At 44.8% G+C, this 17,648-nt stretch overlaps 1 protein-coding gene across 4 annotated transcripts in view; it reads left to right on the forward strand.

Moving 5' to 3' along the window:
• The first annotated feature begins 1,441 nt into the window (after positions 1–1,441).
• The window catches only part of LOC111269273 (uncharacterized), a 104,965-nt gene continuing 88,758 nt past the window's right edge, over positions 1,442–17,648 (forward strand). For 3 of the 4 annotated variants that reach the window (XR_002685700.2, XM_022848743.2, XM_022848747.2), the window contains exon 1: positions 1,442–2,320. Coding sequence is in view for 3 of the 4 variants with exons in the window: in XM_022848743.2 (XP_022704478.1) it covers positions 2,237–2,320 (84 nt within the window). In the remaining variant the exon portion in view is untranslated. The remainder of the gene's footprint in view (positions 2,321–17,648) is intronic. The other variant, XM_022848756.2, reaches the window with a different exon arrangement.

Raw genomic sequence — 17,648 nt, forward strand, 5'->3', positions numbered from 1 at the left:
ACAACAAAAACGTTTTCATGTTAGCCAACGTGTTCTAGGTATACGCAGTTGAGCGTAGATATGTTTTTGACCACGGCGAAGACAGCTGCCAACTTGGTTGGCTTTTTAGATATTTGATGTGTCAAGGCCACTGTAACTATGCGTGTGATAATTGAAGATTTCAGACTTGAATTGAATCGTACTTTTCATTTAGAGACGGTCAAAGTTAAACGCCCAAACAGACATTTTGTTCCAGACCAGTGTGTTACCCCTGCATTATCAACTCGCTTGCAAATCGCTAGGATGTATGTAAAATGCAATAGAACTAGTTTCATCCGCCAACTATTTTCAGTAGGATGTTTTGTGTTTCTTTGCCGATGCTCATCTTCACAACGTGCACGGGACAAATACCTTATTTGCTGTCAGATATTTTTTTCTCTTGCTTACTTTGGGAAGTAGAAGTAGAACGAACGTATAGCACTAGAATACTCCACCAGCAACAGCAGCAGCAGCGGTAATTGTAGCAATCGCGTTTGGACATGAACATCCAAATGGGGAATATCGCGCGTAAGCGACGACTCCCTTCTGTCAGCGGCATCTCCTTTTCGTTTTTTTCTCCTGCTCAATACCATAACCAATGAGATCGCCTCGTGCGCCGAATTCACGCATACGCCACCACCGACGAGACGCGGTCGCCACGCCGGCCCCTGCAGTAGCCGGCGTGATAAACGCGTTCCCAAGGCAGGAGCAAAGAAGGATTAAAGGCGGTTTGAGGCGGATATGGCGCATCAGCGACACCGAACGTCCCAGCGACGAAGCAACCGACCAACTGCCGTTTGTCTGCGGGGTAACTTTGTCGTCTTTTCTGTGTCCCACGCCACCCCCAGCATTTCTCCGAATTTCATTTGACATTCGCTGTCGATCGTCTGTGACGGGGCAGGCTAGTGGAAGCGGTGCTGGTAATTTCGACTGAGGGGTAAACGGGATAGCGGCGATAAGAGACGCTGTCAGTGATGACCGTGCTTGATCTGTATGTAGAAGCTGGCGTAAAAAGCGCTTTGCGCCATTTACTGTGACTCGAAGCGACGGAGCAACCGGGTGAACAAGCGGAGCAGCTCCAGCGACTGACTGTTTAAGTCCACGCCTCTACTAGTGTCCAACCCAATCTCCGACCGAGGCCCCCCCAAGCTTTCGAGTTTCTCGTAGTCCGCATGTGTCTCATAGGGTTGTGGGGGAGCCGCTGTCTGTGCCGCATGAAAGTTTCTCTCTGTCTATCAGTGTCTCACCGCAGTGATGCTGCCCCCAGAGCAGCTGAGGCTGCCGCCATCACTGGCCGTAGTAACAGTGGTATAAGTATACCCTTTCTCTTGTCCGCTCATAGTGATGGAAACGTTGCCCTCTCCAACGTTGCGGGAGACTCTCTCCACCGCAGGCGCGCGGGAAGTGTTTAGTGCGACTTCAATAAGGGGCCGCATCTTCTGCGGACGGCGGGCCTCGAGACGTCCTTTTGGCGCTGTCTCGCCGGTTCGGCTTGGCTGATGGTGTCAGTTTATTTAAATCATTTGGACTAGTAGTTTCGATCCGCTCCGTAGGGCTCAGTGTGATAGCTTGTCGCCGATTTTGATTTGAAGTCAAATGTCAGCTCGAATGAGCGTCGTGTGCTCTGTGTAAGCTAATTATAATAGGTGCAGTTAGACGCGGCGTGTTCACGTGGTCGTCCATCATTTAACAGCAGTGCGATTGGCCAATATAAAAAGATCGGGTCTTATAATGGCAACATTGATAACCAATACAGATATGACAAGAACGGTGGCAACTGCATCCGAATCAGCCGCACTATTCGCAAAAGACAACATCCGCGGATTCTGTAGATGTGAAAATCCTTAGGTGTAATTAAGGATTCTTCGGGATGTATTTCTAAGCTCAAAAAGTTTTCTAAGAAAAAGTTATATCTTGAGCACCGCGGCGTCACGTTTTTGCTTGATTTAAAGTTTAAGTTAAATTTGCGAGTGTTAGTTTATGCAAGAGAGGGGCATCCGAGGTTTTTAGGGTCGAATTCGAAAAACCTAGCACGAAGAGTCTTCTGTAACGTTTTCGACCACCGCTCATCTAAGTGTACAACCCAGGCCGTGTGTTAACATTTGCCGTATGGCTATAGTGTGTGCATGTTTCATGAGTGCTATAATACCTACAGAGGAGGTTTTGTATTTTGTGTGAAGCGCTCGTCTTTCGAATTGCGACTGTGCGCGAAGTCAAGATGAAGTGCTTCGGAGAAAAGGCGAAGACCTTCCACTGCAAGGTACTCCTTCTCGACAACACCGAACTCATTCAGGAGCTCAAGGTAAGAGCGTTTCCGATGCACGTACAAGGCAGAAATCGACTGCCGTCCTGATCCTCAAAATCATTTAGACGTATTTTCTTTCAATATCAATGATCGTACAGTGTGAAAATAGTCTTTAAAGCTAATAATAGCCAATATCCTTTGACTGAAGAAAGTAGTGCTTGCTCAATTTTCGTTTTCAATTATAGCCCGCGACGATACGATTATTTACTGATCGAGTCAAAAGGACAAACGGCTTTCTTTAGTTAAATGCTCTTCAAAAGTCCAAGTTTCTAGAAAATGCTCATTATTTGTTCAGGTCATGCGCTTTGAGAGCGGATCCGCCATTTCCTCCCTATTACTGCCGCGCCCCCATCACTTGAGTGTTGCTAGATACATTGACTATCCATTTTATCTAGCCGATACGTTTCTATCAACAGCGGCTACGGTGTGGCCTATTGTGTGCAACAATGTCTAAGCAGATAACGTCAATGCTGTGTCATCGAACGGCGGCGGCAGCAGAGAGAATAACAGCTGACCCCTGTTTGACGGGACAAGCGCTTGCGACGAAATAGTGTGTCTGGCAAATGTTCATCTGCAAATAAAACAGAGGCAGTGAGAATATCATCGTTTATCTCCAAAAGACACTGCTGAAACGGCCATAGTTGTGTCGTCGTAGGCAGCGGGCCCTTCGATTGAGCAAGCGTAGAGCTTATAAGCGTTCAGCTCATTGTAGAAGTCACAGTAGCGGCAGCAGCCTTTGCTAGTAAGTTGGACAACGACAATTGTAGTGTCCCACTGGATCCGCAGCGGGGCGGCTAACCATCCGCTTACCCTCCGCCTAGCAGCAGGAGGACATCATCGGCCGTTCGACGGTGAACATGTCGCAGTCGAGATGAAGACGCACATCACTGTGCCATGAAAAGTTAATAGGGAACAGAAAAACGAAGCAAAAAGGGACGGCACGACTCTTTTAGCCACCGCCACAACTCAACAATTGCACTAGCAACAGTTGTAGTGGTCTGTCTGAAGCATCGATTGGTTTCGTCTTTGTCACCGCAGTTCGGTGCCCTCTCAGTCAGCCCGTGCATCAAGCGCAGTAACTTTTCTAATGGCTTCTCTGTTCAAGCAAATAGGGAGGGGAATGAGAGGGAGATACTGGCTGCCGACCTATAGAACCCTGTTTAGTTGAGCCGTCTGGCGGAAGCGGTCATCCGGAACCCCACCTGTATATGTATATACACCGACACCCCTTGTGAGAACGCCTGTGCGCGTCTAATGCAGCTAACAAGCGCATATAGAATACGTTGTTGTCATATAAGCTTATTTAGAATGGCACAACATAGCCTCGATCGATGGCGCTGCGATAATTACATGCACTTCTGTCACAATTACCGTTGTTGATAGAACAGCCTCTGGCAAGAAAAACAACACCCGGACCTGTGACGCTCGAACGTCGATGACAATGGCGAAAGCGCCAGCGACAGCACCAGAAGCTGCGCGATTTGACGTCCATGGGGATACGCTCACGCAGCTGAAGAATGACTGGTGCTTGTGGCTCTAGTAGAATCTGCAAACCAGCACTAGTTACAAATCAGGATGGCAGCGATGCGACAATGCGCGGTTTAGCTGAAGTTTGTCATATCTTCGGCACCAATACTACCACAGTGACACTGGGAGGATCATAGAACGTTAAAGAAAGCAGGGAGTTACGTACGAGCTACAGCCCAGCAGAGTTGCTTCAACGTTTCACGACGCTTCAAGCAACCGAAATCACTTGGTCGGTTCCCACGCTGCGCGACCTTGCTCGTCATCGCCAAACTGCTTGATGCATTTGAAGCTATGGTCTTTATCAAAACGCCCGTCATGTGGATGACTGAATGCGACAACGCGGATGACCACCCCAGCGGCCTGGGTCAGTTCTGATATGACAGCTAACGATGACGTCTGGCTGATTTACTAAAAAAAAACCAAAAAGAAAGGAGGCAAGAAAGAGCTCTTGATTTTATTCGCTCAAAGGCCTCATATATATATATATGCGCGTCGCGAAACCGTCTTCGTATTGAAATATGGAGGCGAGCGAACGTTGCCTGAATCAAATGGCTTACTAACCACAGATGCCACATACACTAGGTTTATATATTCATAAACCGTATATCCGATGTATATAAATGTATATCTGATGCATTAGCTCCGCTATAAGATTGAGATGGGCAAATCGTATTGTATTAGACGCTCTAAAAGTAAACTGAGGCTCAAATCGCTTCGACAACAACGGTTTTTATTTTTGCGTTGGTTAAGGATCTGAATCTTTGTCTATGTGACCCAGCGAATGCACGACCAAACAGAACAGCACGTGCACACAAAAAATATCGCTAAAAAAGGTTCAGTCGGGGGGGGGGGGGGGATCTTCTTCGAACCTACTAATCCGCTAGACGCAGAACAAAAAAAAAATCTAGTTTTCTCACAATCGCCGTTACATCTGGCATCACCACACTGTAGGTATGATCGTTTCCATGGACTACTATCGCTTGCTGACCGCCCGATCGCACGGACTAGGTCGATAGTTTCATAGCTTCAACTAATCTCGACAAGTAATTCTGATATTTGTGGCCAGATTCGATGTCCCACAAGCGTACGCTCACAGACACAGCGCGCAGAAAACTGCCGTCTTCTTGATCATTGCCTGCTTCCAGGTGTCAAAAGTGCCGTCATATTGATATATGCTGTTACCATCGTCATCGACTATCCGCTCTTCAAAAGCCTTCTACTTACGCTCGCAAAACAAGATTATTGGCAGAGCTACGCGATGCTCAGAGCCGAGGTACTTTGACATCGAATACTTAGCTAAAAGTAGGTTGTTTAGCTTCGGGTTGCTGCTTACATCTACTTGTTCGAGCATTGGCCGTGGTACAGTACGCATATATTAAGCATTACGTTGTGGCAAATGTAGGTAGTACGTCACGAGAAACATGGCGCGGGCAGGGAGGCAGGCAGGCAAGGCCGAAAAGGCTGAAGTAAAATTCCTCTGTCTTCTATTCTGCCTTATTCGATCCTTCGTCGTTGGTAGTTGCTCATCGGAGGGCTGATGGGGTGACTCAGTGCAGCCGGGGGCCAATGCAGTAGACTTCGACGACAATGACGCTGTTATACGGTGATGTTTCATAGCATATGTGTGTATGTATTTTTGGCTTCTTTGGACACATTCGAGTGTCAAGGGGCCCTGGAGGCGATCGATTAGCCGAAGAAGACTCGGAAGATGAGAAATTGTTGCCGAGCATAAAACACCGCACCGAGGCCGGCGGCTCTACCTTTCAACTTGGGCAGAAGCTTTCGTTAACTTAAGACCAAGAATCCGACCGCTAAACGAGGCTAACAAAGCCTGTCATATACAGCAGAAACATGTTTGTTTTATCGACCGTAAACATGTGAGTGCGTATGTATGTCTATGCATGTGTGCATGGCGACGCCTGCCTTCGACCTTGCTGCTGTTGTGTATGGTGAAATGGATATCAAAAATAACGCTTGGATAGAATCTGCCTTAAAACATATAGAGAAATTATTACTGCTTACAAGAAACCTAACCAGTATTCATTTCTGTCAATACATTAGACCAATAGAATCAGCAGCCGCAGCGATCAATGCGCACGTGCTGTCTTCAAGCAATAAGAATTTCTTGTATTGGCACTTTTCTAAGAATTTGAGGAAAAATCGTTGCTATCGTCGCTACCGTTTTCAAGCCAGAACCAAAGGAGCGATTTTAGATGTCATGGGACATGCCCGAAAGTCCGAACGGGCACGCGGACTCTCGACGGACGCCTGAGACCAGAAAGCCATTGAAGTTTACCAAGGGCCGATTTTACTCACGAATTTACGAGCGCGTATGGATGACAATTTAATGACTCTTCAATGAATGGCGAACGCTCTTTACAGAAACAGTAACCGCAGTAAACAGTAAGTAATGCTAACCCCCCTGTTTTGTGAAATAAAATGGCGCATTTTACAAACTGTTCTACCGCCGAATGGACTTCGAATGCGGTTCACAATGGAACCGCAGTACAGAACAGAGCTTTTCCTTCTAGCATTCTTCAGTCGGTCTTTTTCCAAATTTGGGTAAAAAGAAGACTATACCGAAACGATCACGAACTGCTTCAGTATATACAAGACACATCTAGGCATCATGTTATCACATAGCGGTCTATGTGCTATTTAACCTGAAATTACTACAGTTGCAATGAAGCTATTGCTAATGAAGCGGTATGAGACGACTCAAATTCGTGGCAAATAGATAACAAGATCATGCGTATGGGTAAACAGCGCAGAGATACGTCACATCTCGGTACCAGGGCTTCCTATCAGACTGCAATATCGAACAATCCAATTTAAAATTCGATCGTACCGCTCCGATCGTACGCGTATTATTACCGTGTTGCATCATGTAGCCATACCATAGGCCAATTTTACTGATTGTAGTCAAATCAAGAAGACCCGAAATCGACCTTTCGAGCAGTGATCCCCTATATCCCCAATTTTTTTTTCCTAAAAAAATGGGTCATTCGTCTCGTGTGAAAAAAATTTGGACTGTTTGAACAGCCCAAATCCGGCTAACTGCTTGAGCGAAAATATACTTTTGGCTAAATCTATGCGGTACGCACTCTGTATAATTACTTATAACATCTTCCTTCGAATTTATTTTCTAATCCTTAGAAAGCTAAGTAATTAAACTCTTCGCAAATACCTGAAAAAGTATATATGTGTACACTAATTTAAGTATTAATATACATCTATATGTAGATCGGAAGAAGGATTATTTTCTACGTGCCACTTTATGATTTTTTTTTATCCCTTGCCTAATGAATGCCCCGACTACCTCATCAGCTATGGATGTATTTACTTCTGTTCTTACTTGTCTTATTCTCCAGCTGGATTCTACGATGGGCGACAGCAACGGCAGCGGTAAATGCATCCAGATGAAGATAATTCGATTTCACACGGTGAAAATAGCATAAAGTTAAGTTAAAGCCAGTTTAGTGGCGGCAGGCAATATCGATTTAAATCGATTTCATCTGTGGTTCGCATGACACCTTCGTTCCAACTTGATCTCCATACGCATCGGCACGACGATGACCATCATGGTAATAGGCATCTTCCTCGTCAGCATCGCTATTTCCAGCATTAAGTGCAAGCAGCACTTACCTGTCGTCGTTATCGAAATTCGAAAAGCCGCCAGTTTTTTCGTCGTCTTCCTCTTGTTGATTGCTTCCGGGTTATTAAATTGTCTTTGGGACTGTTAAAGCCAATACTTATAGGCGGTCCGTTCATCAGATTACTTAAGTTGCCCGGTCCAAGTTCATCCCGATGAAGTTAGCTTGCGAGACGGAGTGTTCGTGCACGGCCAGTACGCAGCGGCCCCTATCTTGAACCGCTGCCTCGGTACAGCCTGGCTTGCATCTTCTGGCGTTTTTCTGATTCTTCATTGTCATCATCACGCCCATCACCGCCTCCACCAGCATCACCCAACGTCAGGATTATTATCATCATCATCGCTGTTGTAATCGTCGGCTACGGCTTCTTATCGGGATGTTTTTGCACTTGTGCACTTCTGAAATCCGGATGTGGTGCAGTTAAACTGGCGATGGTGGTCCTCAGGGCGCCGGACGTTGCTCATCTCTTTCAAAGGGCCACTTCTCTTTGATTCGGTCGCGTTGCTGTTGTTACTGTTTTTCGCTCTACAGCTGCCGGTGCTATTCTATTGCTGTGGCTGGCTGTTGATGCCGTCCGGCGTTCTCGTCGTCATCTATTCGATCGTCTTCGCCTCTTTTTTTTTCTTTCTTCACACGTAGGAAGCCTAGCTGATAGCCAGATAGTGTTACTTCACGTTTGCGTCATTCTGTCTTCATGCAGAACTCACGGAGTGGCGAGCTCCATGTGTGCGCCGCACCACTACAGCAAAAGGGAACCAACGGCAGCAGCGGCAGAAATCGAAGCAGAAATGAACGGAGTAGCTCAGAACGGAGAACATCAGCGCGAAAAGGAACGTTTCAAAACACAGGAGTCGCTGGACTACGAATCGGTCTGCTGGCAGCTCTAACCTTGCGTTCGCGATCGACGCTCGAGTAGGGGCCACTACGAAAGAACGCGAAAAAATGAGGAAATCGGCGCGCATTCTATCCCAAACAATGACTCCGACAGCAAGTCTTGCGCTCCATTTTGCTGCCACGGGGGAACGTCGAGCACTTTTGTGATCTTTTGCACTACTACTACTACTACTACTACTACTAGTAGAGCCAATGTTGCCTTCGGACTCTTTGTCTAAAAGTCCAATACTGATCATCCAACGGAGTCTGCCGGCCGTTGTCTACAGTTTCTTCTAACATTGATAGTGCGCTGTCGGTGATCCTCTTCCCCGCACAGTTACTCTTTCCGTTGCGTTTTCTATTCGCTGCTATCTTCTGCTGGTCAGGCAGAGAAAACTACGGCGAAAAAGAAAACTCAGCCCTGATGCTGCGGCTGCTACTGCTGAGTTTCCGTGTTGGTGCAGCCGTCATTAGCCTTTTGTCCAAATCACCTTTGTCGTCTTTATAGCCGTTCTGAGTTCACGATGTCATTTTCTGCTTGTCTCCTTTGCTTTTGCTGTTACTGCTGCTGCTACTGTCGGAGTTATGATCGTATATCTCTACTATATCGTGCCATGCCTGCAATTACCCAGCCCGGGGATCAGTTCGGCCACTGTCTAAGTCTGGCCTGATGTTGTGATGATGCGAAGAGCGTCGGTGGTGACGACATTCGTGGTGACCGTCCGCGGCTACGGCGATTCTGACGCCGGCCACTCGTGGCGCTCCTTTTAGGGCGAAATCGTTGGTGTCGCTACAGGATGACAGAGCAACAAACATCGACCATGTGGGATTGGCCACTAGCCGGCTGATCGGCGATGCGTCGAACGTGTTGGAGCGCGTGTCTAACCTCCGTATCGTCCGTTCCAATCAGTATTAAGCATGAAAAATCGGTGTACAAACGCATCGAGCGCGATCCACTGATCGCCAATCGAGTACGACATTTTACGGATTATAGAGACTGGGGGAAACAGATTACGGCTGCCATATTCAGAAAAGATTACCACGGCTCGGTGGCCTAGCTTAGCGCACCAGGACGCTAAGAAGGCCGAAAGTCTGTTCCCAGTTGGAAACGTCGTTGCAAGGCGTGAAGCTAGTAAGAATGAGGGGAGAGTTAGCCGAAAAGATAGATGGCGGAATAAAATCCTTAAACACGAAGCCAGTTCAAGCATTCACAAATCGATATAGTCTATGTCGTAGATAATCGTGCAAAAAAATGGATAAAAATCTGATCACATCGTGTGACGGCTGCTATCGATAATAATTTGACCGGTGGATCGTTTCGGCAAACTCGACACATACAGGATTGACGTGTAAGCTGGGGGACGCACTATTAGGTAGACGTAGCTTCTGATGCGCTTGGCTTGTTTAATACTGAAAACTTATCTTTTGCTTGTTTTTATTTTCAACAAAAGCTACTTTGTGTTAAGCTCTTTATCTGCTAAATATAGAAAGGTATTATTTCAACAAGTGTGCTACTCAAGTTCTGATAAGAGCGCTCTCATTAGTTTAGAAGCTTTCTGTATGAGAAACGTATGATTACATGCGTCTTGAATATATGTGCGCCACGCTATAAGCGTCATTAACTCCGTTATAAACAGAAACGCAACTTAAGATTCGCCGTCCCTGTGTTTATACGCTTACGTAATTTTATGTTCTATCAACGTGTACGTTATTTATCTTTTTGGTCAGCTTTCCCGTTGCTTTACGTGCTCATGAGCTGTTGTGAACAGATTGTTTTTGCTATACCATCTTCTGTTAGTATTATCGCCTTCTTTCCAAGTCGCTATCCGTTGTTTCGTTAGAGGAGTTAGTTCCCTGTGTAAGTTTGCCGACGGTGCTGTGGCGGTCGTCCTTCGTTTTTCTTGCCAAACGGAAATTTTCAATGCGGTTTGTAGCGTTCACACCAGGTCTCCTGTAGACGTTTAATCGATAAATTATAGACGACAAAATGTGGCCGACCTGATAAGGTAGCCGCACTGTCTGGCGTCCGCCAGTTAGCTAACTGCTACTAGTACGGTTGTCGTTACTGATACTGCTTCCTACTTCTTCCTGACTGCTTCCAGCATGATAGGCTCCAATGGTGCTGCTACTGCTGTTACTGATGACGGTAATAACTAAAACAAGCGATGAAGAGGGAAACGAACGCGAACACGCAAAGGAGTGAGAACCAGCGTTGACCGTCAGCCGCCCTTGAAGCAACGGGTGTGTACATGATGGCATTTCAAAGTGACCTCACAACGATGGGTGGGCAGATGAACGGACCGATGGGAGAGGCGCAAACTAGACGAATGCGGCGGCATCAAGAGTCAGAATACACTGTTCGAGTGTAGAGTGAAACAAAGGAGTCGAACGGAGGATAAACTTAATACCGAGAAGGAAGGAAGTAGTGACTGACGGGAGGAACGAAAATGAAGGCATTTGAAACCTGAAGCAGACGGAGAGAGCAGCTGAGCAGAACAAGCCGACGTCTGAATTCCAGTGGAAGGACGATCGGTTAAATAAATGAAAACACAATGGTGACGCAAAATAAGTAGAGAACAAGGTTCAATCCGGACGCTCGCAATAGGGTGTGTAGTCACCGCTGTTGTTGCTGATAGCACTTGCAATGATAAACCATCAAAGACGATTACCTCGATGATGGGAGTAATAATAATGGTAGTCATGACAATAAGCAAAAAAGAGATATCGGCCAGTGCTGTTGTTCCCGCTCCAACTTCCGTCCCTTCCTGCTGACTTGCACACATCTTCCTGCCTTATTTCTCTATCCAGTAGCGGTAGCAGCAGCAGCAGCTGGCAGCTCGGAGTTCAATTCTTTATTATTTAAAAAATATTATGATAAGTATTGCCACAGAAGAAATCAATGCGTCATTGCCAATTATTCATAGGGACACTTCTAATAGATCTATTGTTTTAGTAGACAAATTAACGCCTGTTTAAAAAAGGAATATCGAATGCCGAATAGGTCGTCCACATAAGTTCTAAAAATTGGTCTTTTGCACCCTTTTGCATCTTTCAAACTTTCTTGCCGTTTCGAGCTTTCGTATTTCGGAACCTTTGGTCTATTATCAACCCAAAATTTAATTCCGCTAATATTTTTGTGTATAGCGTATGTGAGTTCAATGGATTTACGTTTACCAATATTGAAAGGCGTTTAATATTAAAAGGTTAATCGCGGATTAAAAAAGGACGTTTTTTTCCTTAATGTCCAAAAGGTGGTTTAGGTCTAAGTTTGAGCCGACAATCGTGGTATATGATGATCATAGGGAACAAACGTCGTGACGGCTAACGGTGCAACTCCTGGCATATGCGCAAAAATTCGTTGAACTATCTGTTCGAGACGGGATGAAGTCGTAGAGACTTGTTTAAGGCAGGCACGACACCTTGCACATAATGCATAGCGTCTGTTCATTTCGATCAGCTTGTCCCAGTTTGCTCTGATCGCTGCGGTTCTTTCTTTTTTTTTTATCTATGGCTGACGCCGTTTGCGTTTTGTTACTGCTGGTGCTGCACTGGGGATTGACGCTTGACTAGTGGTCTGGCGACTAAGTGGAACATTAGAAGTGATTGACCAGCATCGAACGACATAGGAGGAACATACACACAAGCTACAATACGTTCTATGGAAACGTTACGACCCCAGGGCGATCGTGCAAAAGGCTTCAATGATGCATGATAGGCTTAACTCGATATTAATTTCAACATTATATTAGCTAGTTAATATTAAAATAACGACCGAACGTTTCGTTCCCCGCTAACATCAGATTATGTGTACAAAGGACATGTGCATGTGTGCATCTAAGTTGTATTTTTCAACAATGTTAGCTTATGACTCTATATTTGAGCAACAACAGCCTATTGCGTACTGCTTTTCCAAACTTTGCAGTACAAAGTACATAGATAAAGTACAATGGAAAATAGTAACTTTAAGTTTATTCCTCACATGCGGTGAATAGAGACGTGAGTCGAGGCGTCAAACGAATACGATTAAACGTCAGATTATCATCCATTGTCCACGTATAGAAACATCCCCACTGTACGTGTCAACGATACTTTATTGCTATTGCTGCGGCTGCGAATCGTCCATCGAACAGACTTCGAGGTCTAGGAAACGGAGTCGACGAAGGCGCCCAGGCAAATACCACTCGCAGATTGGAGGTGTCAATAATTATCTAACAAGCAATTCGACGGCCAGATCCTGGCAAGAAATTTTTCGAACATTGCTCATTTAACGGTACTGTATTACCGGCAGTGAGCTCGCCGTCCGCTCACCGCTACGTGCTCGTTTCCCACGTCCAGTCGCTGTATGGCCGGTTAGTATGCCGATTCATCTTTCTCTCTTTTTTTTTTTCTCTCTGTGTCTTTCCCCATCATGAATGGAAATACAAATTAACTACAAATGGCTGAAAGGGGACTCATCTGTCTTTCGCAATCATGTGCGAAGCCACGAGGTGGAAAGCTACCGGCAATAAGCACGTTCGTGCGTGCATATACTGCGCCATGCAGCGGTGGGAAGTCTTACCTGAATAGTATGCTTCCTTTCATGTGGCGTTCATCTTTTTATAGACACGCGATGACACGTTGCTTAGTTAAAATGTAAATGTCAGTATACTAATAGGCTGACGTAGACAAACAAGACAGATACAGATTAGGTATATAAGTTTAAGTGGGGAGATTGAGCAATAAAGAGCGCGAGCTAGAAGACATACGCCAAGCATTTTTAGCTCTCTATATCAAATTTACCCTGCGTAGGATTTTAATTTAAGGTGAATCTTCGTTTTTACCATACAAATGCCACCTATGCACCGAGTGGCAAATAGATATTTCTCAGATGAAAAGCTGTTACTCTTAAGATAATCTTACTTTTTAGAGACGTCTTATACTACTATTACGTTTCCTTCAACAACAAAGCTACATCGAGCGACAGTCGACGTGTATATGCCACGTTTGCTATAGTTAGGTTTGAAACAACGTTGCCACATACGCTTGCCTTAGGACCTTCAAGTCGCTACAAAAGCAAGTGATACATCAGGCTGCTTATGCATAAGTTATATAGTTTGAATTTGTGCATGGTCTACACACACAGATTGTGCATAGGGTCAGCTGATCCCCTTGAACATAATATGTATAGGGATCGTTCAAATTTAATGAATAAAATACACCCAAGCGTACAAAACGCAGTAATCCTTTGAAATGATTATCCAAGGGGTTTAAACCTCTTTGTGATTTTTGATGACGTCGTATGAAATGACTTTTGATAGGTGACTTTGTAAAACGTTTCGAAGGAAAAGTGAAGACATGGCATTGCCTATAAACATATTCATATCCCGTTTGAAAGGGACTGATATTTCTTAAAAAATATTAAAGGTTCTAACTCAATCAAGTCGGCAAGGGTCAGTTTTCCGAAGAGGATAAGCCGTTTAAGTTTATTGAAAATAATGATAATATTTGGCTTCTGTTAACTTATCTTTCGCTTAAGCTTCATAATGTTCAAAACAGTGTCCAGTTAAGTGTTTTCAACATGTGTCATTATTGAAATACTTGTATTCCACATATATTTCATCTGCCTTAATATTTCCTAAGAATAGACACTCTCAAACTTGTATACTTGTTTAACCTATATATATTTTCAATAACAGCAAAAAATCAACGATAATTGAAGCTTTCTGAATCGTGTCCTTCAATGTTCAACATGACTGTTCGTCGTAATGGAAGCCGGTAGAGGTAACAACGTCTATGGCAACCGAAACAATTGGGTTTCGAGGTTTCCTACTTCGGAGTCAACATCAGCGCATTCGTGGGTCGAGTTTCTGCTTTAAATTTTTCTTGCCTATGTAGATCAAAGTCAGCACGACGTACGCTCAAAACTCATTTGGTCGAAGAGGATAGTCGTCTATCCAAAAGCTTTTTTGGACTCATCGCCCGAGGCGGTTGCCCACAATTCTTCCCTATGAGATTCACACAGCACACGGAATATCCAGGACACGGCCTTATTCCTTACTGCTATGCCTAGTAATTTCTTCTTGTCTAAATCTTCATTTGATAGTCCCTACGCATCACACCAGCATCTACCCCACAGTTTCACTCTTCGATTTACCCGTTTCTTTCCTAGCTGCCGCAGCAATCTCTTTTGAAGACACACTTGCGTTCCTTAGCCCGATTTCTCGTATTAAGGATCAAACCGGATGGATGAACCTAACAACCGCGGCAATAACACCTCAGTTCGTGATACTCAGCGGTAGTCGAAAAGTGAAGCTAGGCGGAGGGGCTGACCGCAGACTGACTCAAACTTCCTTGGTTACTTCTACACCCACTAGCATTGCCATCAGTTAGCACAGAAACGAGAGTCTAGCACCAAATGGCTGAGCCACACCACCTTCGGAACGGGTTCACGTCAATTAAGCCAGCTAGAGACTAATTTTGATTTCGCCTCAGCAGAGCTGTACAAGCGAAGTTGAACCCGAGAGAGCATGAGAAGCCAGGCTGCTTTCATTTGCCTTCTCTCAGCTCTCGACCGATCGATGTTACACTCCTCGGGAAAAGTTTAGCATTTCCAGAGGCTTTCCTCTTTGTGCTGGTGAACCGCCAGGACAGACGGGGGTACCAAGGACCAGCGGGCTACACAGGAGTGCGCGCAACGCACATCCTTCTCATTGCATTGTATTGCATGGTATTTATAGGAAGTCGTCTCGTTGTTAGGTTACACGATATTGCAGATTAGGATCCCACAACCTGCCGATTCCAGGTCGTAAAGTGGCCTCTCCGTCGATGTTATCGTAGAGTTCGCTAGAGATTAGAGTAGATAAAAGTGATTACCGGCAGCCCATCGTATGAAACATATGCACGCAGATGCCGACACGAACACATCGTTTAGCCTAGTCCCCTTCCCCCGGCGTAATAACACAGACGTCAGCCATATTTCAAGCGCGTGCCATTGCCAACGCATCACTTATAATGATAGATGTTGAATAACTCTGCACAAAAGCTTGTCAGGTTTGCCCACATAGCAATATATCCCCGTAACGCTGCAGACGTACAAAGACACAGCATTGGACAGCAGTGCAACAACTTTTGTCAGTCGCGATAGTAATAGAATCGATGCGCAACGCTGATTACACAAATTGTTAGTTCAATTGACGCGGGAGTACTTTTCTCCTGTACACGCTTCACGTGTACGACTTGGCCTGCCAGCAACATTCTAATAGGGGTGGCAGCAGCTGATATTGTCTTTCCTTAGGGCCTATATATCGGCGTAGGCGAAGGGCACAGTGGTGATGTGCAACCTCAGCGAATAGATTTCATTGGTGCATTGAACGTTGGAAAACTTTTTTTTTTCACTCTAGCCACCTCTAGATCACCTAAAGGACCTTTTCAATAGCAGAAGCAAGGTCCGATTGTTTGACATCGTAACCTCCTATGGATTGAGCGAAAGGAGTAAGGTCAATTGGAGTCGGCAAACCCGAAGCCAAATAATAGAATGAAATCGAACGAACTGGATGAATACAAAACAAAACATTTCCAACTTCAACAGAATCAGCGTCCATCTAGGAGCAAGTGCGTCTCCCTGCGCAGCGAACTGTAGGCTCGGCCTTGGAGAAAATCATCAAAATGACAAGTTGTATTCACTATGTGACTTCTCTAACATACGGAAACTGATCTGGCCGGAAAAAGGGCAGAATCATCTGCAAGCTTTGACCAGATTAGGTGGTTGGAATTAAATGAATTTTATTGAACCTACCGGTACAGGTTGCGTTGCAATTAACAATAAGCTAAAAACGCAACTGAATCTCATCGTATCATGTCAGAAACAGTAAATCTTGGACTTACCAGAGCGTCGCTGAAGGCGAGACAGAAATTAGTCAAACGACAAACACGATCCACAATAACGTTACTGGTCGAGACCTCGGTTCTCTTGTGGTTGCCCTTACGATATCCTCACCCACCGTCGACGTTTTCACTCTTGTTCTACTCTTATATTCGATAGTATCTGGCCGAAGGATAGATCTTAACGTTCGTTATCCTGCTTTCCGTGTATTGGATGCTATATGGCAGAATATGTTTATGTCTAAATATATTCTCCTATTTGAACCGCTCAAATCTCATCTTCATTCCAAAACAGTCACAGCTTGCCCAACCAATAGCGCGCTGTGAAAGCGAGCGATAAGCGATTTCTTCGTCGCCACCTTGATTATCTTTTTGCCTCGGCCGGCCACTGATGACCACAGCTCAGGCCACGAGCAGGACATCCAGAATCTCAATCATTTCAGCACATAATAGGGTAGGGTCACTTCCGGTTCAGGGCTTGTTTCACGTGAGGGAGGAGGTCACTAGCAGAAGGCCGTCTCGTCATAACATTATCATAGGAAAGGAATATGCATGTTCCTTAGGTTTCGTGTGCAAGAGCAGACATTAAGAATTCAACGTAAAAGACAACGCATCATTCAGCTTAAGGCCTAGGTTAAACGTTTGCATTGCTTCTTCGGGTGTTGAGATGGGTGTGTGGGAAGTGGCAAAGCCCCGCGGCTTCGAAAGAGAAAGATTTAGGCGTAATCCCTATCATAGAGTATATACTTATATAATAGGACATGCGATTAATGTGTATCTGATGTGATTTGCGTCCGATGTATAGGCCATTACGGCCGGGCTCCGGCGAAGCCATCGGCACAAAAGGTTGATGCTTTTAGTTTTTTATTAAGTTTAGAACCTTTTAAGCATTTAAAATCAAACAGATGTTTTTTTCATTGAAGAGTATTTTTGTTCAGTTAATTTTTCGTCACTGTTAATCACTTGCGCATCACGAATATATCATTTGTCAAAGTGTTATTGTTAATACTCCGATTGTGCTACGCTTTATAATGTGAGGTTCATTAAAATCTGAAATGCTTACGGCATATATCTCAGTACAGAGCACATTATCCTTCTGTTGAAAACTTAGAGTTATCTGATTTGATAGAGAAGACTGGCAGAATGAACACACTTTGAATTTTCGTTTATCATAGAGATTTTTATTTTACTTCTCACTTGATCATTACTCAGTGGAGAGCAATTAATAGACTTCGTTTATCTGGGAACCTATTGTATACAGATTGCACAGTCCAGTAACTCGTGCAAGAACTAAGTCTCGTTCTCCACGCTACTGCCACTAGTATGGTTCCGCAGAACTACTCTATTCAACATTTCAATGGTATCTCTTTCGAATTAAATAGCTTGAATTTCTTAATTAAAATATAGCATAT

The sequence above is a fragment of the Varroa jacobsoni genome, unplaced genomic scaffold (genome assembly GCF_002532875.2).
Source record: "Varroa jacobsoni isolate VJ856 unplaced genomic scaffold, vjacob_1.0 scaffold_145, whole genome shotgun sequence".
NCBI classification, from domain to species: domain Eukaryota; kingdom Metazoa; phylum Arthropoda; class Arachnida; order Mesostigmata; family Varroidae; genus Varroa; species Varroa jacobsoni.